The sequence below is a fragment of the Tenrec ecaudatus genome, chromosome 6 (genome assembly GCF_050624435.1).
Source record: "Tenrec ecaudatus isolate mTenEca1 chromosome 6, mTenEca1.hap1, whole genome shotgun sequence".
Taxonomy (NCBI): Eukaryota; Metazoa; Chordata; class Mammalia; order Afrosoricida; family Tenrecidae; genus Tenrec; species Tenrec ecaudatus.
Window position 1 is genome coordinate 64198912 of NC_134535.1, and position 18218 is coordinate 64217129.

General features: G+C 44.0%; 1 protein-coding gene across 5 annotated transcripts in view; it reads left to right on the top strand.

The window, feature by feature from the left end:
* The first annotated feature begins 482 nt into the window (after positions 1–482).
* The window catches only part of GRIP1 (glutamate receptor interacting protein 1), a 477907-nt gene continuing 460171 nt past the window's right edge, over positions 483–18218 (top strand). For all 5 annotated transcript variants that reach the window (XM_075552787.1, XM_075552788.1, XM_075552790.1 and 2 more), the window contains exon 1: positions 483–686. In XM_075552787.1, the coding sequence (XP_075408902.1) occupies positions 554–686 (133 nt within the window). In that variant the 5' untranslated portion in view covers positions 483–553. The remainder of the gene's footprint in view (positions 687–18218) is intronic.

Genomic DNA, 18218 nt, shown 5'->3' on the forward strand with positions numbered 1-18218 from the left:
AAGAAAGGCATTCCAAGAAGTCTCCCAAGGTGCTGGGACAGGGCGTGGGGGAGCTGGGTGGGCAGAGTTCCACCGGTCCATAGCTTTGGTTCAGTCCATTGACAAACAGGAGTCCCGCCCCTCGCCTCCCCTGCACCCGCCCCTGAGGATGGAGACGCTGCATAGTGACATTCTAGTACGGGCACTCTTCTTGCCTTAGCGGAATCTCTCTAACTTTGTTCGGTTTTGTTGCGAAGCGCAAGCTTGGCTATTGATTCTGTTTGTTCCCCCCTGCGGCGCCCCACCCCGCCCTCCGTCTTTTCACGATTCCCTTTCCCCTCTTGTGATGTGGCCGTTTGACAGTTCGCGGCGCTAAGTGAGAACCCTTAACCGTGGTGGTTGCCCCTCCCGTGGCTCGCATCGCTATTTCCATGGCAGCGCCTCGGCCGACGGCGGGGTAGCGCGCACCCCAGTCCCGGTCCGAGCTGGCCGCTCATGCCCCGCCACCCGCGGGAGCCGCGGGGCTGTTGCTCTGCCCCGGCGCCAGCTGAGCCTGACTGCGCTGGAGGCAGAGATGGACCGCTTCCTGGGGTTTGTCAAGCAGATACGAAGATCTCGGAGGAGAAAGGGGAAAAAGTACCGGCCAGAAGAGGATTACCACGAGGGCTATGAGGATGTCTATTACTATGCTTCAGAGCATCTTCGAAGTAAGCGTTTTCCCCCACCCCTCCTGTTCCTTCGTGCGTGCTGGGGCTAACAATCAGCCTCTTGTGGAGTGTTCCCCTGACATGCAAACTGTTTCGCAGATGGTGTTCTGGGTGAGCAGTCTGTAAGTACCCGAGTGCTACATTTTGCTTGGTTTGTTGCAAGAAGAGTCATCAGATAGTGTTTGGGGCACCATTAAAGCGGAGGCACGCGGCTGGTGTTTTAGGTGCAATTTATTGATTAGGTGATCATTTAATGAGCCACTCAGACAAGTACTCTCTTGCAAGTCAATGCAATAGCTAGGAGGTTAGAGTATACTCTCTCCTAGCTGTTTGTGAAATAATTGTTTGTTTCTTTTAGAATAGGGCAGGCTAGCTCATTTGGAAGCAATACCTGCTCAAGTTGATGCTGATGGCGAATGCTCAGGATACAGACTTCTAGCCCGTTATCTGTGATTAATCTCTACAAGGTCCTGTTTGTATACGGAAGTTCAAGTGTTTTTCCCCGGTGTATGCTCATAACTTTGATACTGGATTAAAGGAACCCATTCTTCCTGGTAGCAGCAGTACTTTAGAATCAAATTATACATGTGTATGGAGACATTTGAAAATTTGCTTATAAGTAGCACAGACCTAGAATTCATCTTGTACCTGTCAGTGCTTTCTGTTCCTGGTGAGGTTTATATTCGTCTCACTACATTTAAAGTGCTCAGACCTGCCTAAGGGCGCAGAGAGAGAGAGAGCAGGGATCTCTGAATTTATGATGTGCCCTCAGTAGGAGGGACCCGAGAGTTACATATGATCGCTGTCAAAAAGCAAACACAAAAGCACAATGGATATGCCTTGTTTCCTTGATTAAGGATCTTTATAAACTTATAGTTTGATTCTTTTTCTTGGCCCTTTCATGTCTAAATATGAATGCGTGGCATTTACAGTCAGTGTGCTCTAATAATCACAAATAAATAATTTAGATCCATTTGCTATGGTCTTGAAGTCCATGAGAATTATTTCTAGATGCCAGAAATTCTGTTGTGATTGATGGAAGTTGAAGGTAGAAAATCCATGGGGTGACATTAATACAAGAATGAAAAATTGCAATTCCTTGACATTGCTTGAATAATATGAATAATATCCTTTCCTTAGTAAATGCTACATTTTAAATATGCTTCCCTTTTATAATGCTTTTTTACAAGAATAACATGTTCTAATATAGTGACAGCCTAGGCTTCCTAAATTTAGTTTCCATAATATATCCAAGATTTAAAGTAAGATTTGTGTCATATCAGACATTACTGCCAGTCTGCATGCATAATTCTGAAAACCGGAAGATTTTATATCTATGAGATGTATCTATATAGGCGTAGCAACTTTTAATTAGATTGGTGTTCATGCTATAAATGGCTACAGACAACATGAGTCAAATTCACACTTTCTCGACATTTTATTGATAGATCTTGGAACAGATAAAATCAAACGGTACCTCTCAAATGCCTGTTTTAGACCAGTGTGGCTAAGATGAAGAACAACAGAGATACTTTAGAAGTTTGCACAGTGCGCCTATTAGAGGAAATACTTTGGGGGTTTTAAAGCAATTTCCCCATACTAGGGTGAGGATAATTATATAGGAGGGGTAACAGTCTTTCTAAACCAAGTGCAGGAACTCAAGGAGAATCATGCTTTAACATACCTGATTGGTCAAGGTCATGCTAAGGAGATGTTAAATTTCCAAAGCCACATGCTTTAGACACAAGGCTGCCCCGATTTGCACCTTCGTAGTCAGAAAGCGCCCGTTTTGTAATATATTACTTCATACACTTGGATGCACACTGAGAACCCAGCTTCAAACTGATTATCCTGAACGGAATGTGCCGCAGTGGATTCAGACACTTGGGATTTGATGCTTCATCAAATGTCAAAATTGAGGTTTTTAGAGGAGACGTGTCATAGAGCAGGACATCTTTTGGCTTCATTGCAGGACTTTTCTGAATTGGGAAAAGGTGGCGTCCCACACTGTGGAGCTATAGATGTATTAATGTAGGACCCTGATCTTTAAAATCGATTCTCTCAAATGTGTCATTTGGTTGAGTGCAATTACATCTAATGCATATCTATTTTAATTAGCCATTACCATAAATTGAAAGTGTGGAGGAAATCACTCTTTTTATGCCCTGCAAGCTTCCCTAGATGGCTCTGAAAACTACCTGAAGGCTTAAAAGTGGTGGCATTTTCATCTCAGTTGCTTCTTAGCTAATAGTGCCAAAGATATTATAAAACCAACAGGAGTCTTTCTTTCTTTATAGTGCGTATTTTGTTCCTTCAGATAAACTTAACCGCCTTGTCAATTTATCTATGGTCTCAGAGAACCACAAGGTCTTTAACCCATTGCAGTCAACTGAGTCATTGCGACTCCACAGGACAGAATGGAATGGCCCATAAAGCTTTGAAAGCTGTCAATCTTTATGGAAGTCGTCTGCCACATTTTTCTTCCACGGCGCAGCTGGTGGGTTGACAGTCTGACCTTTTGGTTTGCAGCCAAGCACTTGCTCATTGTACCACCCGGGCTCCACAAGGAAATTGCTTGTTAGGTCCTGCCAAGTTGGCGCCAACTCACAGTGACTTTATGTGCAACAGAGCAAAGCTCTACCTAAGTCCATGCAATAGTTGCCGTGTTTGCGTGCATTGTTGAAGCCATGGTATCATTCCGTCTGATAGCGACTCATCATCTTCTTTTGCTGACCATTTCCTGTCAATTGTGACGTCCTTCTCCAGGGACTGGTCCCTCCTGATGACGTGGCCAAAGTGCATGAGATGAACTCTGACCATCTTTGCTTCTGAGGAGCATGCTGGCTGCCCTTGTTCCAGGACAGACTTGTTCATTCTTCGATTAGAAGATATTACATTAGATATTCTTCTCCAATATCAGAATTCACAGGAGCACATTTTCTCCCCGACTCCTTATTTCTTGTCCAATGTCCCCATGCATAAGAACCAAACTCCAAATTCCCTGCTATCAAGGCAATGCCAACTCATTGCAACCCTATAAGACAGGATAGAACTGCCCACGGGCTGGGTCAGGTACACCTGAGTCCTCAGAGGGACATCTTTGCACTGTAACACCCAGAAGAGGACTTTTGCAGCAGATTGGTCTAATGCAATATGTCATGCGGTCTCTTGATTTCTTCCTCCATGGTTGTTAGATTGTGGAACCATGTCAAAATAAAATCAACGGCAACTTCAGTATTTTTCCATTTCTCATGATGTTGTTGATTGGTTCAGTACTGAGAGCTTTTGTTTCATTTACAACAAAGTGTAAACATATGGAAGGAGAAAGACTTGGCCCTTTGTCTGTGAGTGCGTCAGGTCTTCTTCACTTGGGGCAAGCGGGAATGGGCCATCTGCATATTACAGATTATTACTGACTCCTCCTCCAATCCTGACGCTGTGCCGTTCCTCACATCGTCTAGCATCTTGGAATATTTGCTCAGCATACAGATTGATGAAATCTGGTGAAAAAATCGAACCCTGGAACACTTTCCCTGATTTTAGACTTCCGGCACACCTTTCCTGAGGTACACCCTTGCTTCTTCTGTTTGAATGACTGCTTCTTGGTCTGTATAGAAGTTACGTCTGAGGAACAAACTGTGTTCTGAAATTCCTCTTCTTCATGTTTTCTTATGCTATTCATAGTTGACTGCCTTTTCATAGTCAATAACACACAAGTAAGTATCTTTGTGGTGTTCCCTGCGTTCAGCCAAGAGCCGCCTGCTGTCGGCAAGCACATTCCCTAACCCATATCCTCTCATTCATCTGGGCTGGCTTTTTGGCAGTTCCCTGTTGATGTACTGCTATGCCAATTTTTAAGTTATCTTCAGCTAGACCTTACTGGAGTTTGATATTAATGATACTCTATATTTCACACTGTTGAATCACCAGTCTTTGGAATGGCACAAATATGGATCTCTTCGAATATGCTGGCCACCTAGCTGTCTTCCATATTTCTTGGCCTGCATTTTACACACACAGTAATGGCAAATTGAGCTCGAACGGCTACCTTCCACCCCAGAAAACTCCCCAATAAGCCTGTCTGCCCTTTAGCATATTCTAAATATACTTTGACCCAAATAATGTGTCTTCTACGTCTTGATTTAGAATTTCAGCAACCTTTCTTACATCTTAGATACAACACTTCTTATACTCTCACAGATTCAGGCTTAAAACCCAAATTACAATGTACTTAGGGTAAGCTGCCAGTCGTGTTGGTTCTTTAATGGTTACAAGTTGGGCTGCTAACTGCAAAGTCAGTGGTTCGAAACTACTAGCCATTCCAAGGGAGAATGATAAGGCTTTCTACTTAATAGAGACTTAGAGTCTTAATGTCCTGTAGAGTCACTATGAGTCAGCATGGACTTGATGGCAGTAAGATTGAGTGTTTTTGAGGGTCAGATGCTATGAAAGAGATTTCATGTGAAAAATTGATGATTTTTCTGTAGCTCCACTAACACTGAGTTTTTATAATACTTGGCGATGATGATGACAGTGGCAGGCTGATTAGAAATCATCCCTGACTTTGGATTGAAATGTTGGATACCAGTCAGTGTGCGTGGGGATGAATTATCTTTGATTTCTTAAACAATTGCTTTTCATCTTTTACCTATCATTTTATAAATAGAGTCAGACTTGGAATAAATGAGACAGGAGCCTGGGGCAAATCAACAAACTTTGCTGGGTCTTGGTTTCTTAAAATGTAACACCAAGTGACTTAATTTGTAAAGATTTTTCTAGGGTTAGTGTTATGGGATCCTAAACTTCACTCAAAAACAATTCAGATAAAGGTATTGACCGAAGGGTTTTCACTGGAATTTAAACTAAAAAGAATTCGCCTGAACATCTTGAGAAAAGTGCGGTAGTTCTGGCAGGAATTACCAGTTGGGAGACTGTTGTTCCGTAGCATATACCTATTGTTGCATACTAAAAGGTTCGGCGAATCTTGATAAGCTTATGAAATTCTGAACATGTGGGAATACCCTTTTATTTAATCTCTTTCTCTCTTTTTAAGAAGCACCACTTATGCTTTGAAATTCTCACAAAGATGAATCATCTGGTATTTTTCCTTAAGAAAAGCTTGAAAGCTTGTGTTCATTATAAAACTGATTCATGAATGTAACAAAAAGCCAGAATAGGAGCCTCAAAATCTCTTTGATTATGCCCATGTTTTTGTTCCTTTCTGGCTAAACCCAGGGTGGTAGCAATGCCTCGCGAAGGCTGCTCTTCACATGGTCTTTCAATCAATGTGACATCCAAAACCAAATCCTCTGTCTCCATTGTTTATATGTGCGTATGACTAGCTCCTGAACAGCAGTCAACTTATAAAATACATCAGGAATGCGTTGCTTACCGGCCCCCTCTTAGCACGGTTACCGTGCCTGTCAGCCACGACAGAAAGGCTGCCCTGCCCGTGTGCGTGCAGGGAAGGTGAGGAATGGCTTGGGCAGAGAGGACTTGAGTCAGCTGCGCGTCACTTTCGTGCCTGGCCCTGGCACCTGTTGGACATGTTACAGCATTGGCAGGCGCTCTGCTCCACTTTGCCCTTTCCTCGCCAAACAGCGGAAAAGCCAGTGTGGAAGCTGCTCAGGGCAGTCGTTAGTGACCATTAAACCTGCCTGCAGAGCTCATTTGAGGAGCACTTGAGAAACTCGGGGGTATTAATATGACTTAGGGTCTAGACTATTTAAAAGCACATTTGCATTTACAAATTATTTTATTTGTATTCTGGCGTTGTTGCTGTTATTATTTGGCAGTCATTGTGGGTTACCGTAGGTACTCGTGTATAAGCCAAGTTTTATTTTTAACCATTTTACTGGGGGCTCATACAACTCTTTATCACAATCCATAGTTTGTTTATCATATCGATTGTATAAAGCACATTTGTATATTCGTTGCCCTCATCATTCTCAAAACATTTGCTCTCCACTTAAGCCCTTGACATCAGCTCCTCATTTTTCTCTCTCCCATAAGCCGAGTTTCTCAGCACATTGTTTATGATAAAATTAGGTGCCTCGGCTGATATTCGGATCAGCTTATACTCGAGCATATACAGTATGTGTGTATGTGTTAAAGTATCACTAACATTTCACTAAGCCGTGTACATGCACTCAAAACCCCTAGCTGGGCAAACTCACCTCTGAAAGCATTGCAAACGCTCAAGCTGTATTTTAAGGGGGTGTTTCACACACATTCTGTTATTTGTTTGAGATCTACTTATTTCATTGAGAAACGAAACGCAATAGCATCATTGTTCTTTTAGGGGAGAGAACTGGTTTTTGGTGGTGTGTGCTGGTAGTGTGAGCGTGCCTATGACGGTGTGGGTCACAGTGGAAGTCGTCGGTTTCTGCTTGCGGTCCCTAGATGTGTCTTTGCCCGTCCATGAAGCCACCCCTCTACTTCAGTTAGGAGCCTGTCTCGAGAGTGTGCTGAAAGGATGAGTGGGCACTTTGGTTGGCACTTTGGGAAGAGGACTGGCCCTGGTTTCTCCCCTGAGCCTGGGGCAGGGTCAAGGGAGGAAGGGGAGGGGAGCTCATGGCAGAGGCGCTCCTTACATTGGCAGCGCTTCCCCTCACACAGCATTTCTTTCTCTCACGAAAGCAGTGATCATCAACCTGACAGCGGAATGTCTTGGATGTGAACTCCTGCATGATTCAAACCTTAGTTGTACTTGCTTGGACTCAAGAAATCCCAGATAAATTAGAGGAAACATTGATTGCGCAGAAATGGGACAAACGTGCCTGCATTGTGGTCGCACTGCCTATTTTTCTTTCCTAAGAATTGCTTTCCGTCTATAGCACATATGGGGGAGGGGACAGGGTAGCACATCATTTGGGTAACATGCTCCAATTGTCCAGGGTTATTTTGTGTCACCGACTTGATCTCGTGCTACATTTTTTCTCACATGGAGAAATTTAAAGGAATATTAGAGTTGAAAGGGACCTTATAATTGACATTGTGCACCCTGTGTATTTTTAGATGACTGAATGAAGACATCGAGCAACTTCTGGACTTAGGGACTTAGCCTAGCCCCACTAATCATGGAGAAACTGACAGTGGAGGGCAGACCTCATGATAGAGTGCAGTCTGCATCCTTTTATTTCCCATTCACCACTCATTTGAGGACGACTCTTCTGTTGTTGTTAGGTGTGCTGAGACTGTCTGACGCACAGCAGCACTGTGTGCAGCAGAACGCAACACTACCTGTTGCTATGCTCCCTCACAGCTGTTAAGTCAGAGCCCATGTGAGGCCGCTGTGCCCGCCCATCGTGTCGAGAGCCTTCGTCTTTTCTCTGTTCCTCTGCTTTTCCGAGTGCCATGTCTTTCTCCAGGAACTGGTCTCTCCTGACCACATGTCCAATATATGTGAGGCAAAATCTCAGCATCCTTGTCACTAAGGAGCACTCTGGCTGGACTTCCTCCAAGACAGTTGGCACAACCTGGCTTGCTGAAAGTGAGGAGGACTTGAAGCACTTGCTGATGAAGATCGAGGACTGCAGCCGTCAGGGTGGATGACAACTCATTATAAAAAAGACCAAAACCCTCACAACTGGACCAACAGGTAACATCAAGATACAAGGAGAAAAGATGGACGTTGTCAAGGATTTTGCCTTGTTTAGATCCACTATCAATGCTCAGAGGAGAAGCAGTCAAGAGATCAGAAAGCATGTTGCATTGGGTAAATGTGCTACACAAGACCTCTTGGAGTGTTGAACAACAAGGTTACTTTGAGGCCCAAGATGCATCGGACCCAAGCCGTGGTGTTTTCAGTTGCCTCCTGTGCATCTGAAAGTTGGACATGGGATAAGGAAAGAATACTCAAGAAAAATTGACGTTCTTGAATCACGGTGCTGGCAAAGGACACTGAAATCGCTATGATGCCTCTGATATGTAAAGTCCACGGGGTGTGTGTGTGTGTGTACTCGTATGGTGTCCATCTACATATGACTTGTAACTGTTCATTTCCTTTGTAGGTAGCTGAGTTAGTCTGGGTAGATTAGAAAAACAAAATTCATAGACACTCTTTTTATATGAGAGAGTTTTACATAAAGGGTAAGTGTACATTAATAAATAATCCCAACCCCCCGATTTAAAAAAAAAAATAAAGCATCCCAACCCAGTCCAAGCCCATAGATCTGACACTGATCTACAAAGTCCTCCTCAAACTCACAAAACACACGCCATGACTCCGAATGCAGGACAATCACAGGCCAGTGGGTAGAAAGTCTTTGAATCCAGTGGCAGTGTAAGCATCTCAGCACTGACAGGGGTCTCCACTCGGCTTCTTCAGCACCCAGGGCAGCCTCAGCGTAGATACATGTGGCTTCTCCTCAGGGATGTCTCGCAGGAAGTGAGCCTTGCCAGCTGAGGCAGAGAACTAGCTAAAGCAGCCGCACCCTGGTCTGACCATCAGAGAGCAAGAGACCAAACGAGCGAGGCTCACTGAACCATTTATCTCTTCGCCCTTCAATTAAACTGCCCTTCAATTAATCCCACATGTATTCATTGGCCAGGTTGGCATAATAAACCTTAACTATCACAGTAGCTTTATTCTTTTAAACAATAAGTCATCATAAAATAAACTCTAGAACAAAAACTAACTCCTAAGATTGCCTATGCAAGTCAGGTTAACTTGTTATATCATATTTATAGATGTTGTTAATGACAGTGATTGTCAGCGACTCAGAAGACCAGTCCTTTCTGCATGGATTCCCATGTTCTCTGTGGTTTACAGGTGCAGCCACTTTTGTTGAAGGATGTCTCTTCGGGGCATAGTTTGAGAGTTAGGAGAAACCTTGGGGATCATTTAGCAAAGTGTGCTGCCCAATATGGAGCACTGGTTACTCACCTCGTGCTTGGCAGTTCACTTCCACCAGCCACTCCACAAAAGATAGATGGGGCTGTCTGCCCGCTCTTGTAACCAGTACTGCAAACCCAACGAGGCAGTTAGGTCACCTGTAAGATGACCCTGTAAGGGCACCGTGAGCTGGAATAAAGTGGATGGCAGTGAGGTTAAGGTGAGGTTGGGGCGTTTTTGGCTGTCCAACATCGGAAACCTTTCCTCCTCGTCTCTGACATATGAGCACCTAGCTTTTGCTTAAATTCTTCCAGTGTAAACACATTCACTTTTAAGCAAAGCTGGTCACTAAATAAACCTTGGCATCTCTCAGATAAGAGTTTAAATGATAACTTAAGTATTTTGCATAATCCACCCAATAAAATATATGCTCAAAACCAATATGTCAGCCCAATACCGAGGATGGAATTTGAAGTGCCTGAGATTCCGTGCCTCCTCTCTCCTGGCATCAGTCTCAACGTGGTGAAGCATATGGCATGTGGAGGTGAGTAATCCCGTCAATGTTATTTTTGTTTTAACTATTCCAACCAAGAAGAGCTGGGCCCATATCCGTGTGGTAGTTTTTATTTTGATTTCTTTCTCCCTTTTGATTGAATTAAAAATAGATTTTTGCCATGCTTTCTGCTTGCTGGAGGCAGCAGCCATCTCTGTCTGCCGTGCATCTTGCTTGTTGTTGTTGTTGTTGTGCCTAGGGAGAGAAACTCTGATATTAAGACACCCATTTGCGTTCCAATTTTCCACCATATGGATCCAAACAGACGCAAGTACAACATCCCCTGCCCTTCAGGATGATTTCATCTGGGAATGGAGATGTAAACCAGGCTACATAAATCAGATTACCCCTTTAGGAGTTTTTAAATCCAAACTAACACCCTCTACCTTCTGGGGAAGACGAGTCTGGAGTGAGCCAGAATCAGAGCAAGATTCAAAAGAGGTGGAGATGAGCTGTGGAGAGCTCGCTCGCAGTGTACGGTCCCCAGTTCCAGTCCTTTGGGTCTCTAGGGTGGCCCGAGTTCACACCTACTTAGTGAAAAGGACCAGAGTCAGGGTGGAAACTAAAATCTACTAGTGGCTAGTTTGATAGACTTGGAAAGGTTTTGATTTGGAAATAAGATTCATCAGCTAGTGACAAGAAGTAAAGATGAAATGTAAATTAGATTGCTTCAGTTACAGTTTCTGGCCTCCAGAACCATACTGTTGTTAATAGGACTCAATAATTTTGTGATTCTGGATAAATCACTTGGGTTGCCATGTTTTAATCTTAAAATTAGGACACTGTATTCAGTGTCATCTAAAGTCTTTCCATCTCAGTACAAACTTCCAAAGACCCAGGAAGTCTTGTCAATACAGCTTTGTCTCTGAGGACAGAACACACCCTAAGTACCAGAAGGGAGTGATCAATAGGGGAATTTGAGTAGAGGGATCATTTTACTTACCAGTAAAATTAACAGTGTTTCCCTTAGTGCACTTAACATTCTGTTCCCCCTCTGTTGTCTTCAGAGTTAAATCTCATTTTAAAATCGGCTATATAACTTCCCCATCCACAACTCACCAGAGTTCTTCTCCCTCTAATACCTTACAGCTGCGTGAAACTAGGTTTGCATGGATCCAGGACAACTGTTCCTTTATGGAATCTAGCCTGAAACCAGAGGGTTTAGAATGCCAAAGGATGCGTGCACGAATACACACACACACACACACACTGCACATATGTAACATACGTAAATATTTGTGAAATCGGAAACGATACCCTTTCTCTCCTCTCAGGCAATGGCTGCTCTGGCAGAAGCAGTTGTATCATGTTGGCTAAGAGTGTGACCCGGGGTAAGACTACTAGACTTTGAATCTTGGCTCTCTCCTTTGTAGAGGCTGTGACCTTGTCAAATGAACAAAGGAACTTCAGTTTCTTCATCTATGAAATGTTGAACTATGGTAAATAATCATCTACCAGGGTTACTGCGAATTCAGTGGCATGACTTAGTAACTGACACGTAGCCCACTCTAGACCTTGATATTAAGTCGATGCCAACTCATTATAGTAACCCTATAATGCAGATAGAACGGCTGCCGAGGATCGCCAGGGCTATAAATCATTACAGGAGCTTGAAGATTCAATTTTTCTCCCAAGGAGCTGCTGTTGGATTTGAACCGCAGACCTCGAAGGTAGCAGCCCAATGCAGAACCCATTGCACCACCAGGGCTCCATGTCTGACACACAGTGAACACTTAATACATGTTAGTAAAGGAAACCCTCATTTATCAAAGTCTTTAGTAAAGCATGTTGGAGGGTCGTGAATGGGAGGCAAAGGAGTTTCAAACTATTGCATGAGCCATAGTAAGGCCTTTGTAGTAAGACGTGTACCCAGAAAACTGTGTACCATGAGAACATAACATTCATAGTAGTGTATAAAAAGGGATTCGAGGAAGAAACTTAAATAAAATGGTAGATAGGGCAGTAGTGAAAAGTCTTGGGCAATTGACAGAAAGAAGGTAATCAACTTGCTGAGTCAGGGTTACCAATGAGAAACCCCAAGAGACGTGTTAGGAGGGAGCTTCAAATGTGGAAGGTGCCGTTCTAGAGAGCGGACAGGGCTGAGATGTTTGAGTCCATGTGGGTGGATTTTATGGATGGAATCTGGGAGTAGGTGGACTTGGAAAGGAAGTATCTTTTGATTCATGTTTTTTTATGCTGACTAATCTTGGGGCCAAACCAGGAGAACTGATTAAGCATAGTCCTCATAATGACACAGACCACCAACAAAGACTCTGTACTGTGAATATTTTAATAAGGGAATTTGCAATGCATGCACAGATGGATTATCCATTGTATTCATTTCTCACAATGATGCGGTAGAAGATTACATGTAAGTTGACTGTGCAAAGGGAAGATGCCATTCAAGAAGAGGTTGGGATTCAGAAGTGGGATGTGTATGAGTGTTGACCACTCCGTGGTGGCCCCCTAGAGACAAAGCTGTTTTTCTGAGTGAGTTTAAGAAACAGATACTGATACCAACTCAAACTTGGTTGAACCTCAAAAACAATATGCTAAGTGGGGGGGGGGGAGGCTAGACACAGAACGTCATGTATTGACTGCTCATGGACAAAAGGTTGTGTGTGTTGAACTACAATGAAGTCTTTGACCACTTCAGCATTGTCTTCGTTTAGCATGATGCTTCTTACCAGTCCAGTTTTGAGGATTTTAGCGTTCCTGTTGCTGAAGCATAATCCATACGGCCTTGGTTAGGGATCTCCAATTTCAGCATTATACCGTTCCCCATTGTATCCTCATTGTTCACTAGGAGCTGAACGTTTTTCTGAAACATTGAGCCTTTCTTCTTCTTGTTAGGTGCCACCGAGTTGGTTCCGACCCATAGCTACCGTGTATGACAGCATGAAACACTGGAAACTTCGAAGAAACTGAATGTCAGCAAATAGTCTATCATACATAGGACTTTAGTTAAGTTTCAGTTAATTTTAAGATCTAAGCTCTAGAAACTGTTTGAATGGACCCCAGAACATTATGCGATTATGACTAAATAAATTATTCAAAATTAGTCATAATCTCATAATTTCAAATAATAAGTGCTGATGGCTGTCAGAGAGACTTCATTTATGTTAGCTGTCCCACCTTTTCCATTCAGTCAGCAAATACTTGATGGTGCCTACAACCTGGGGGCGTCCTGTATGCTGGAAAGGACAGTCCAAGAAGATAGCAGAGGCTGCCGACTAGGCCTTATTGGAAGCTGCATTCTAGCAAAGAAACAGAAAATTAAAACTAGTTGCCTGTGCGCGATGAGGACAGTCAGATCACAGTTATGAGGCAGAGTGTCACAGATGGTGAGGGGGCGAGCCTTTTTCAGAATGTGATCGTTGGTTGAGGACAGGAAGCTTGACCTACCCTCACTGACGGGACTGAGCTGCTGTGGAAAGATCTGGCTAGAGGCTGACTTAGAGAAATGATGTTTCCATTGACATCTTCTGAAGGAGTTGTTTTCTTAATGTTTATTTGTTACAGCAGTTGTCCAGAATTCAGGATGTGTTTCCTGCCATCACCCCCAACTGCCGTGGAGTCGATTGTGAGGACCCACTGGGATGCTATCTGACAGAATAGACTGCCGTGGCTTTCTCGTGTGTTTGAACCGTCTACCTCTTGGTTAACTGTTCACAGCTAAACCCGCTGTGCCCCCAGGGCTCCTTAGTAACATGCTAAGAGTAGGTGGGGGAAAGGGATGCACATCAATAGCCAGGTCGCCGCCTCAGAAAGATCTTGGCAGTATTTCACTCACAGACAAGAAGGCAAGCTGCGGTCCCAGTGGGGAAGGCCTTCACTTCACTGAGAAGGAGGAGAGGTCTGCAGTTGCCCTTCTCGTATGCAGAGCTGTGTTTCATTAGCCTGATTTTGCCAAGTTCAGGGTTGCCTCAAGCAGGTGGGGGTGGCATGTTAGGCAAGTGAGAAGATGGCTTGCGATGGTTTTAGATCAGTGGCTGTATCTTAATCGTCGTTGGCCTTGGATTTGAAGCGTATAATTCTTAAACTAAAAGAACACTTACCATGTAATCTAAGGATGCTAAAGGGAACGATTGCTTTATAGTTGGCTGCTTGCTTTTGGTAAACCAAAATCTATCACATTTTCTCCTGTGCTTTGAATTTAGCCATATTGAAAACCCAGCCCCGTTAGCCGTGGACTTGATCCCAATTGCTAGCAACCCTATAAGACAGAGAAGAATTTCCGCCTGGGTTCCCAAGGCGGTGCATCTCTAAAGGAAGCAAACTGTCACCTCGTTCATCTGTACAACAAGTGGTGGGCTGGCGCTACAGAGTGCTTTAGCCTCCGCAACACCAGGGATCCTTCACCACACTCTAGTGAAACTTAAGGGCCTGTGCCAAAAACTGTTTCCAGAAATCAGTATCCGCCTCCTCTGCGAACTATGGAGAGTTAGAGACTTTTCAAGCACGGTTCTGTTTTTATTTTTTTCCTAGCTATGCATAATCACTGGGACAATGGTTATCCAGCGGTACACTTCGCCCTTCATTTAGGAAACTCCAGCTCAGTTCTCAGCCTCAGAAGCAGCCACCCCGATCTGTTGGTGGAGACTCACATGCTGCTGGGGGTTGGAGAATAGATTCCAGGAGCGCTTTCAGTTTAAGGTGGGCTAGGAAGAAAGGCCTGGTGATCTATAGCTAGAATCTACCGCAGAAAGCTCTAGGGATCCCAGCAGTTCCACCTGCAACCGGTTGTGGGCCGGAAGGGGGCAGACCTGACATTTCAATGGGGCAGGAGTTGACTCTGCCGAGGAAGCTGAGGATAGCCGCCGAGACGTCCCGGGGCTTTATGTTCCTTCTTGGCATTCCACGTTGTTTAAGGAATATGATTCTGAGGATTTGTCTTTCATATTTAGAAATATAACTAGGGTGAGCAAAAAACAAACAAAAAAAAAACCAAACAAAAAAACTTACCAGTTGTCCGAACAGCATCCATCCCCATTTCAGGAGACCTGCCTAAGCCACAAACTCATTTTGGTCCAGAGGCGATGAGTGGTTTGTGAAGGCAGCTGCTTCTGGTTACTGCGGAGCTGGCCTGACCATTTCATGTGGCCCCTGTGCTGGCACCGGCATGTGACGCATGAATTTGCAGGTGCAGAAAATAACGTTGGACTTGTGATGCCCCATTTTTGAGATGAAACATGTCAAACGTAACTGCTATCGAATGTCAAGCCAACAGCAGCCTCCACGCCAATTCTAAAAATTGGATGTAGGTTAGCGCAGGGCTGAAGTGGGGAATTTTACAGACCATGCCCAGTGGTGATTAACACTTGTTTTTGTGACCCGTGTTGCACAGGTGGACAAATTAACTTCTGCCAGTGCCGCGGAGATCTGAATATGAATATAAACTTTGACAATACTTTGGTTAGTACATTCCTAGCCCTGCCTAGACCCATGAAGGCTGTCTCTCAGGGAGCAGCTTTCAGAAACGGAGGTGAAAAACATAGGCGGTCAAGAGTCAGAAATTCCAACTCTTCGGATTTCCAGTGGCCTTTTGTTGTTGAAGGGCGCTTGGGGAATTCCCAGCACCTGAGAACCGTTGCTTATAGCTGTTTCACCTACCAGGTCCACATATCCGTGATTCACCTGGGCAAGCACCCTTTGCCTGCCTGCTTAAAAGCCCCAAGGAATGTGTGTCGTGGTGTGTTTAGGGTTATTTGGAAAGGAGCTGGAGTGTTAAGAAGAACCTTTAAAATCTTCCAGTCTAGCCTTTGAGATATATATATATATATGTATGTATGTAATGATTATTATCCTTAACAACATAGTAATTTGTTCTGTAATTACTTTTTCAAGGCCTAAAGGGAGAAAGTGTTCAACCTAAAATTACATAGGCAGCTAAGAAAAGAACTGCACATGGGATATTTTTAATGCTTCCCCCAAGCCCTTCTCATTGCACCAAACTGCCTCCCTGAGTAGTCTCCTCACCCCATCACCCGCTCTAGAGTTAGAGATGGGGCTCTTGGGGCTTTCTAGTCCCGTAAAAAGTTCCCAGCTCAGAATCCCACAAGGGCAGTTCTCCTCTGCCCTAAAGGGTCACTAAGAGGTGGCATCGACTCCATGGCAGTAAGTTTGATTTGGTCTGGTGTTGACAAAAAGGCTCTTTGGTGGCATCATGGATTGCACATTGGTCTGCTAACTATAAGGTCAGCAGTTCGGATCCACCGACTGCTCTGTAGGCACGAGAGGCAGTGGTGCATATGGATTATGATGGTGACGGACGTTGACTAGGCCATGAACTGACAGAAGAGCAAATCAATCTCTCTTGGAAGTACAGCTAGAATGCTTCTTAGAAGATGGGGTGGCAAGACTTCGTTTCGCATATTAGGCATGTTATGAGGAGGACGTAGTTTCTGAAAAAGGACATCTGCATGGTCAAGGAGAGGTCAATGAAAGAGAAGGTAACCCTCAAGGAGATGGACCGCCACAGTGGCTGCAACCATGGGCGCAAGCATAGCAATGAATGGGAGGAGGGCACAGGACTGGGCAGGGTCTTGTTTAGGGTCATTGTGAGTTGGGAAGGACCCAGTGGCACTTAACAATGACAACATAGCATTTTCATGTGTACAATTTAATAATTACATGAATCATGTTGTCTATCACCAATATGCATGGTCAAATTTTCTGTTAGCCTAGGCAGAAATTCAGTGCTCCCTAAACAATAATTCCCCTTTCTTCCCCTCTCCCACATCTTATAGCTACTAATAAACTTTGGTTTCTAAAAGCTTCCTTTTCTGGATATTCCATAAGGAACCTTGATGGCCCAGCTGGTAAGCGCTTAGCTGCTAACCGGGAGCTTAGCAATTTGAACTAACCCCGTGGCTGCATGGGAGCAAGACCTGGTCATCTGTTCATAGAGATTAAAAACCCTACTGTCAAGTTCATTCCAACTCTTAGTGGCCCCTATGGGGTTTCTGAGGCTTTTTGTAAATCTCTCCAGGAGCAGACAGGCTCTTCTTTCTCCTGCAGAGGGGTTGTTGGTTTTGAAGCACTGATCTTGAGGTTAGCAGCCCAGAGATTTAAAAATCCACACACCAAACTCACTGCCATCTGGTCAAGTCCTACTACTAATGACCCTATAAGGAACAGCAGAACTGCCTCTGTGGTTTTCCTAGACTGAAGAACGTTCCCAGAGAAGAAAGCCTCATCTTTCTCCCGAGGAGCAGCTAGTGTATTTGAATCACTGACCCCGTGGTCGGTAGCCCAACCTCCACCAGAGGCTCCTCCACCAGAAATTACAGACAAGAAAATAATATGAAGCAGTTATGCTCTATCACAGGGGTGGCTATGAGTCAGAAATTGACGTGCCAGCACCAGCACCACCAGCAGATTTTTCTCTTTTTTTCATATTTTAAAATCATTTTATTGGGGGCTCATACAACTCTTATCACTATCCATCCATCTATCGTGTCAAGCATATTTGTACATTTGTTGCCATCGTTATTCTCAAACATTTTCTTTCTACTTGAGCCCTTGGTATCAGCTCCTCATTTTTTCCCTTCCCTCACGAACCTTTGATAATTTATAAATTATTATTTTTCATATCTTACACTGTCTGATGTTTCCCTGCACCCACTTTTCTGTTGTCCGTCCCCCTGGGAGAGGGTTGTATGTAGATCATTGTGATCAGGTTCCCCCTTTCTTCCCCACCTTCCCCTCACTGTCTTCAGGACCAATAATGAGAGTAGCAATACTAGAGTTTTCTTATAGGTGAGCGCATACAATGTTTGTATTTGTAATGATATCCTTAATTTCACTCCGCATTATGCTTACAGGTCTCTTCCATGTTGTAGCTCCATGTATTTTTCACTGTATGCCCGAATGTGTGAGCATTGTATGTACAAAAGTTTTGATGGACACGTTGTCCCCACCTTTTGGCTATTGTGAACAGTGACGCACATGTGTTTGTTTGCATCACATTGATACCAAGTCTCTTGAGCGTATGCCCAGGATTTGGGGAGTAGAATCGCTGGGTTATGTGATAGGAAAATGCAATTCTTAACCACAAAGGTTTAGAGAATCCAGATGATAAAAAACTAGAAGCAGAAAGGAAACATTTATATTTCATCATAGTTTAAAGACCTGCTTCTCT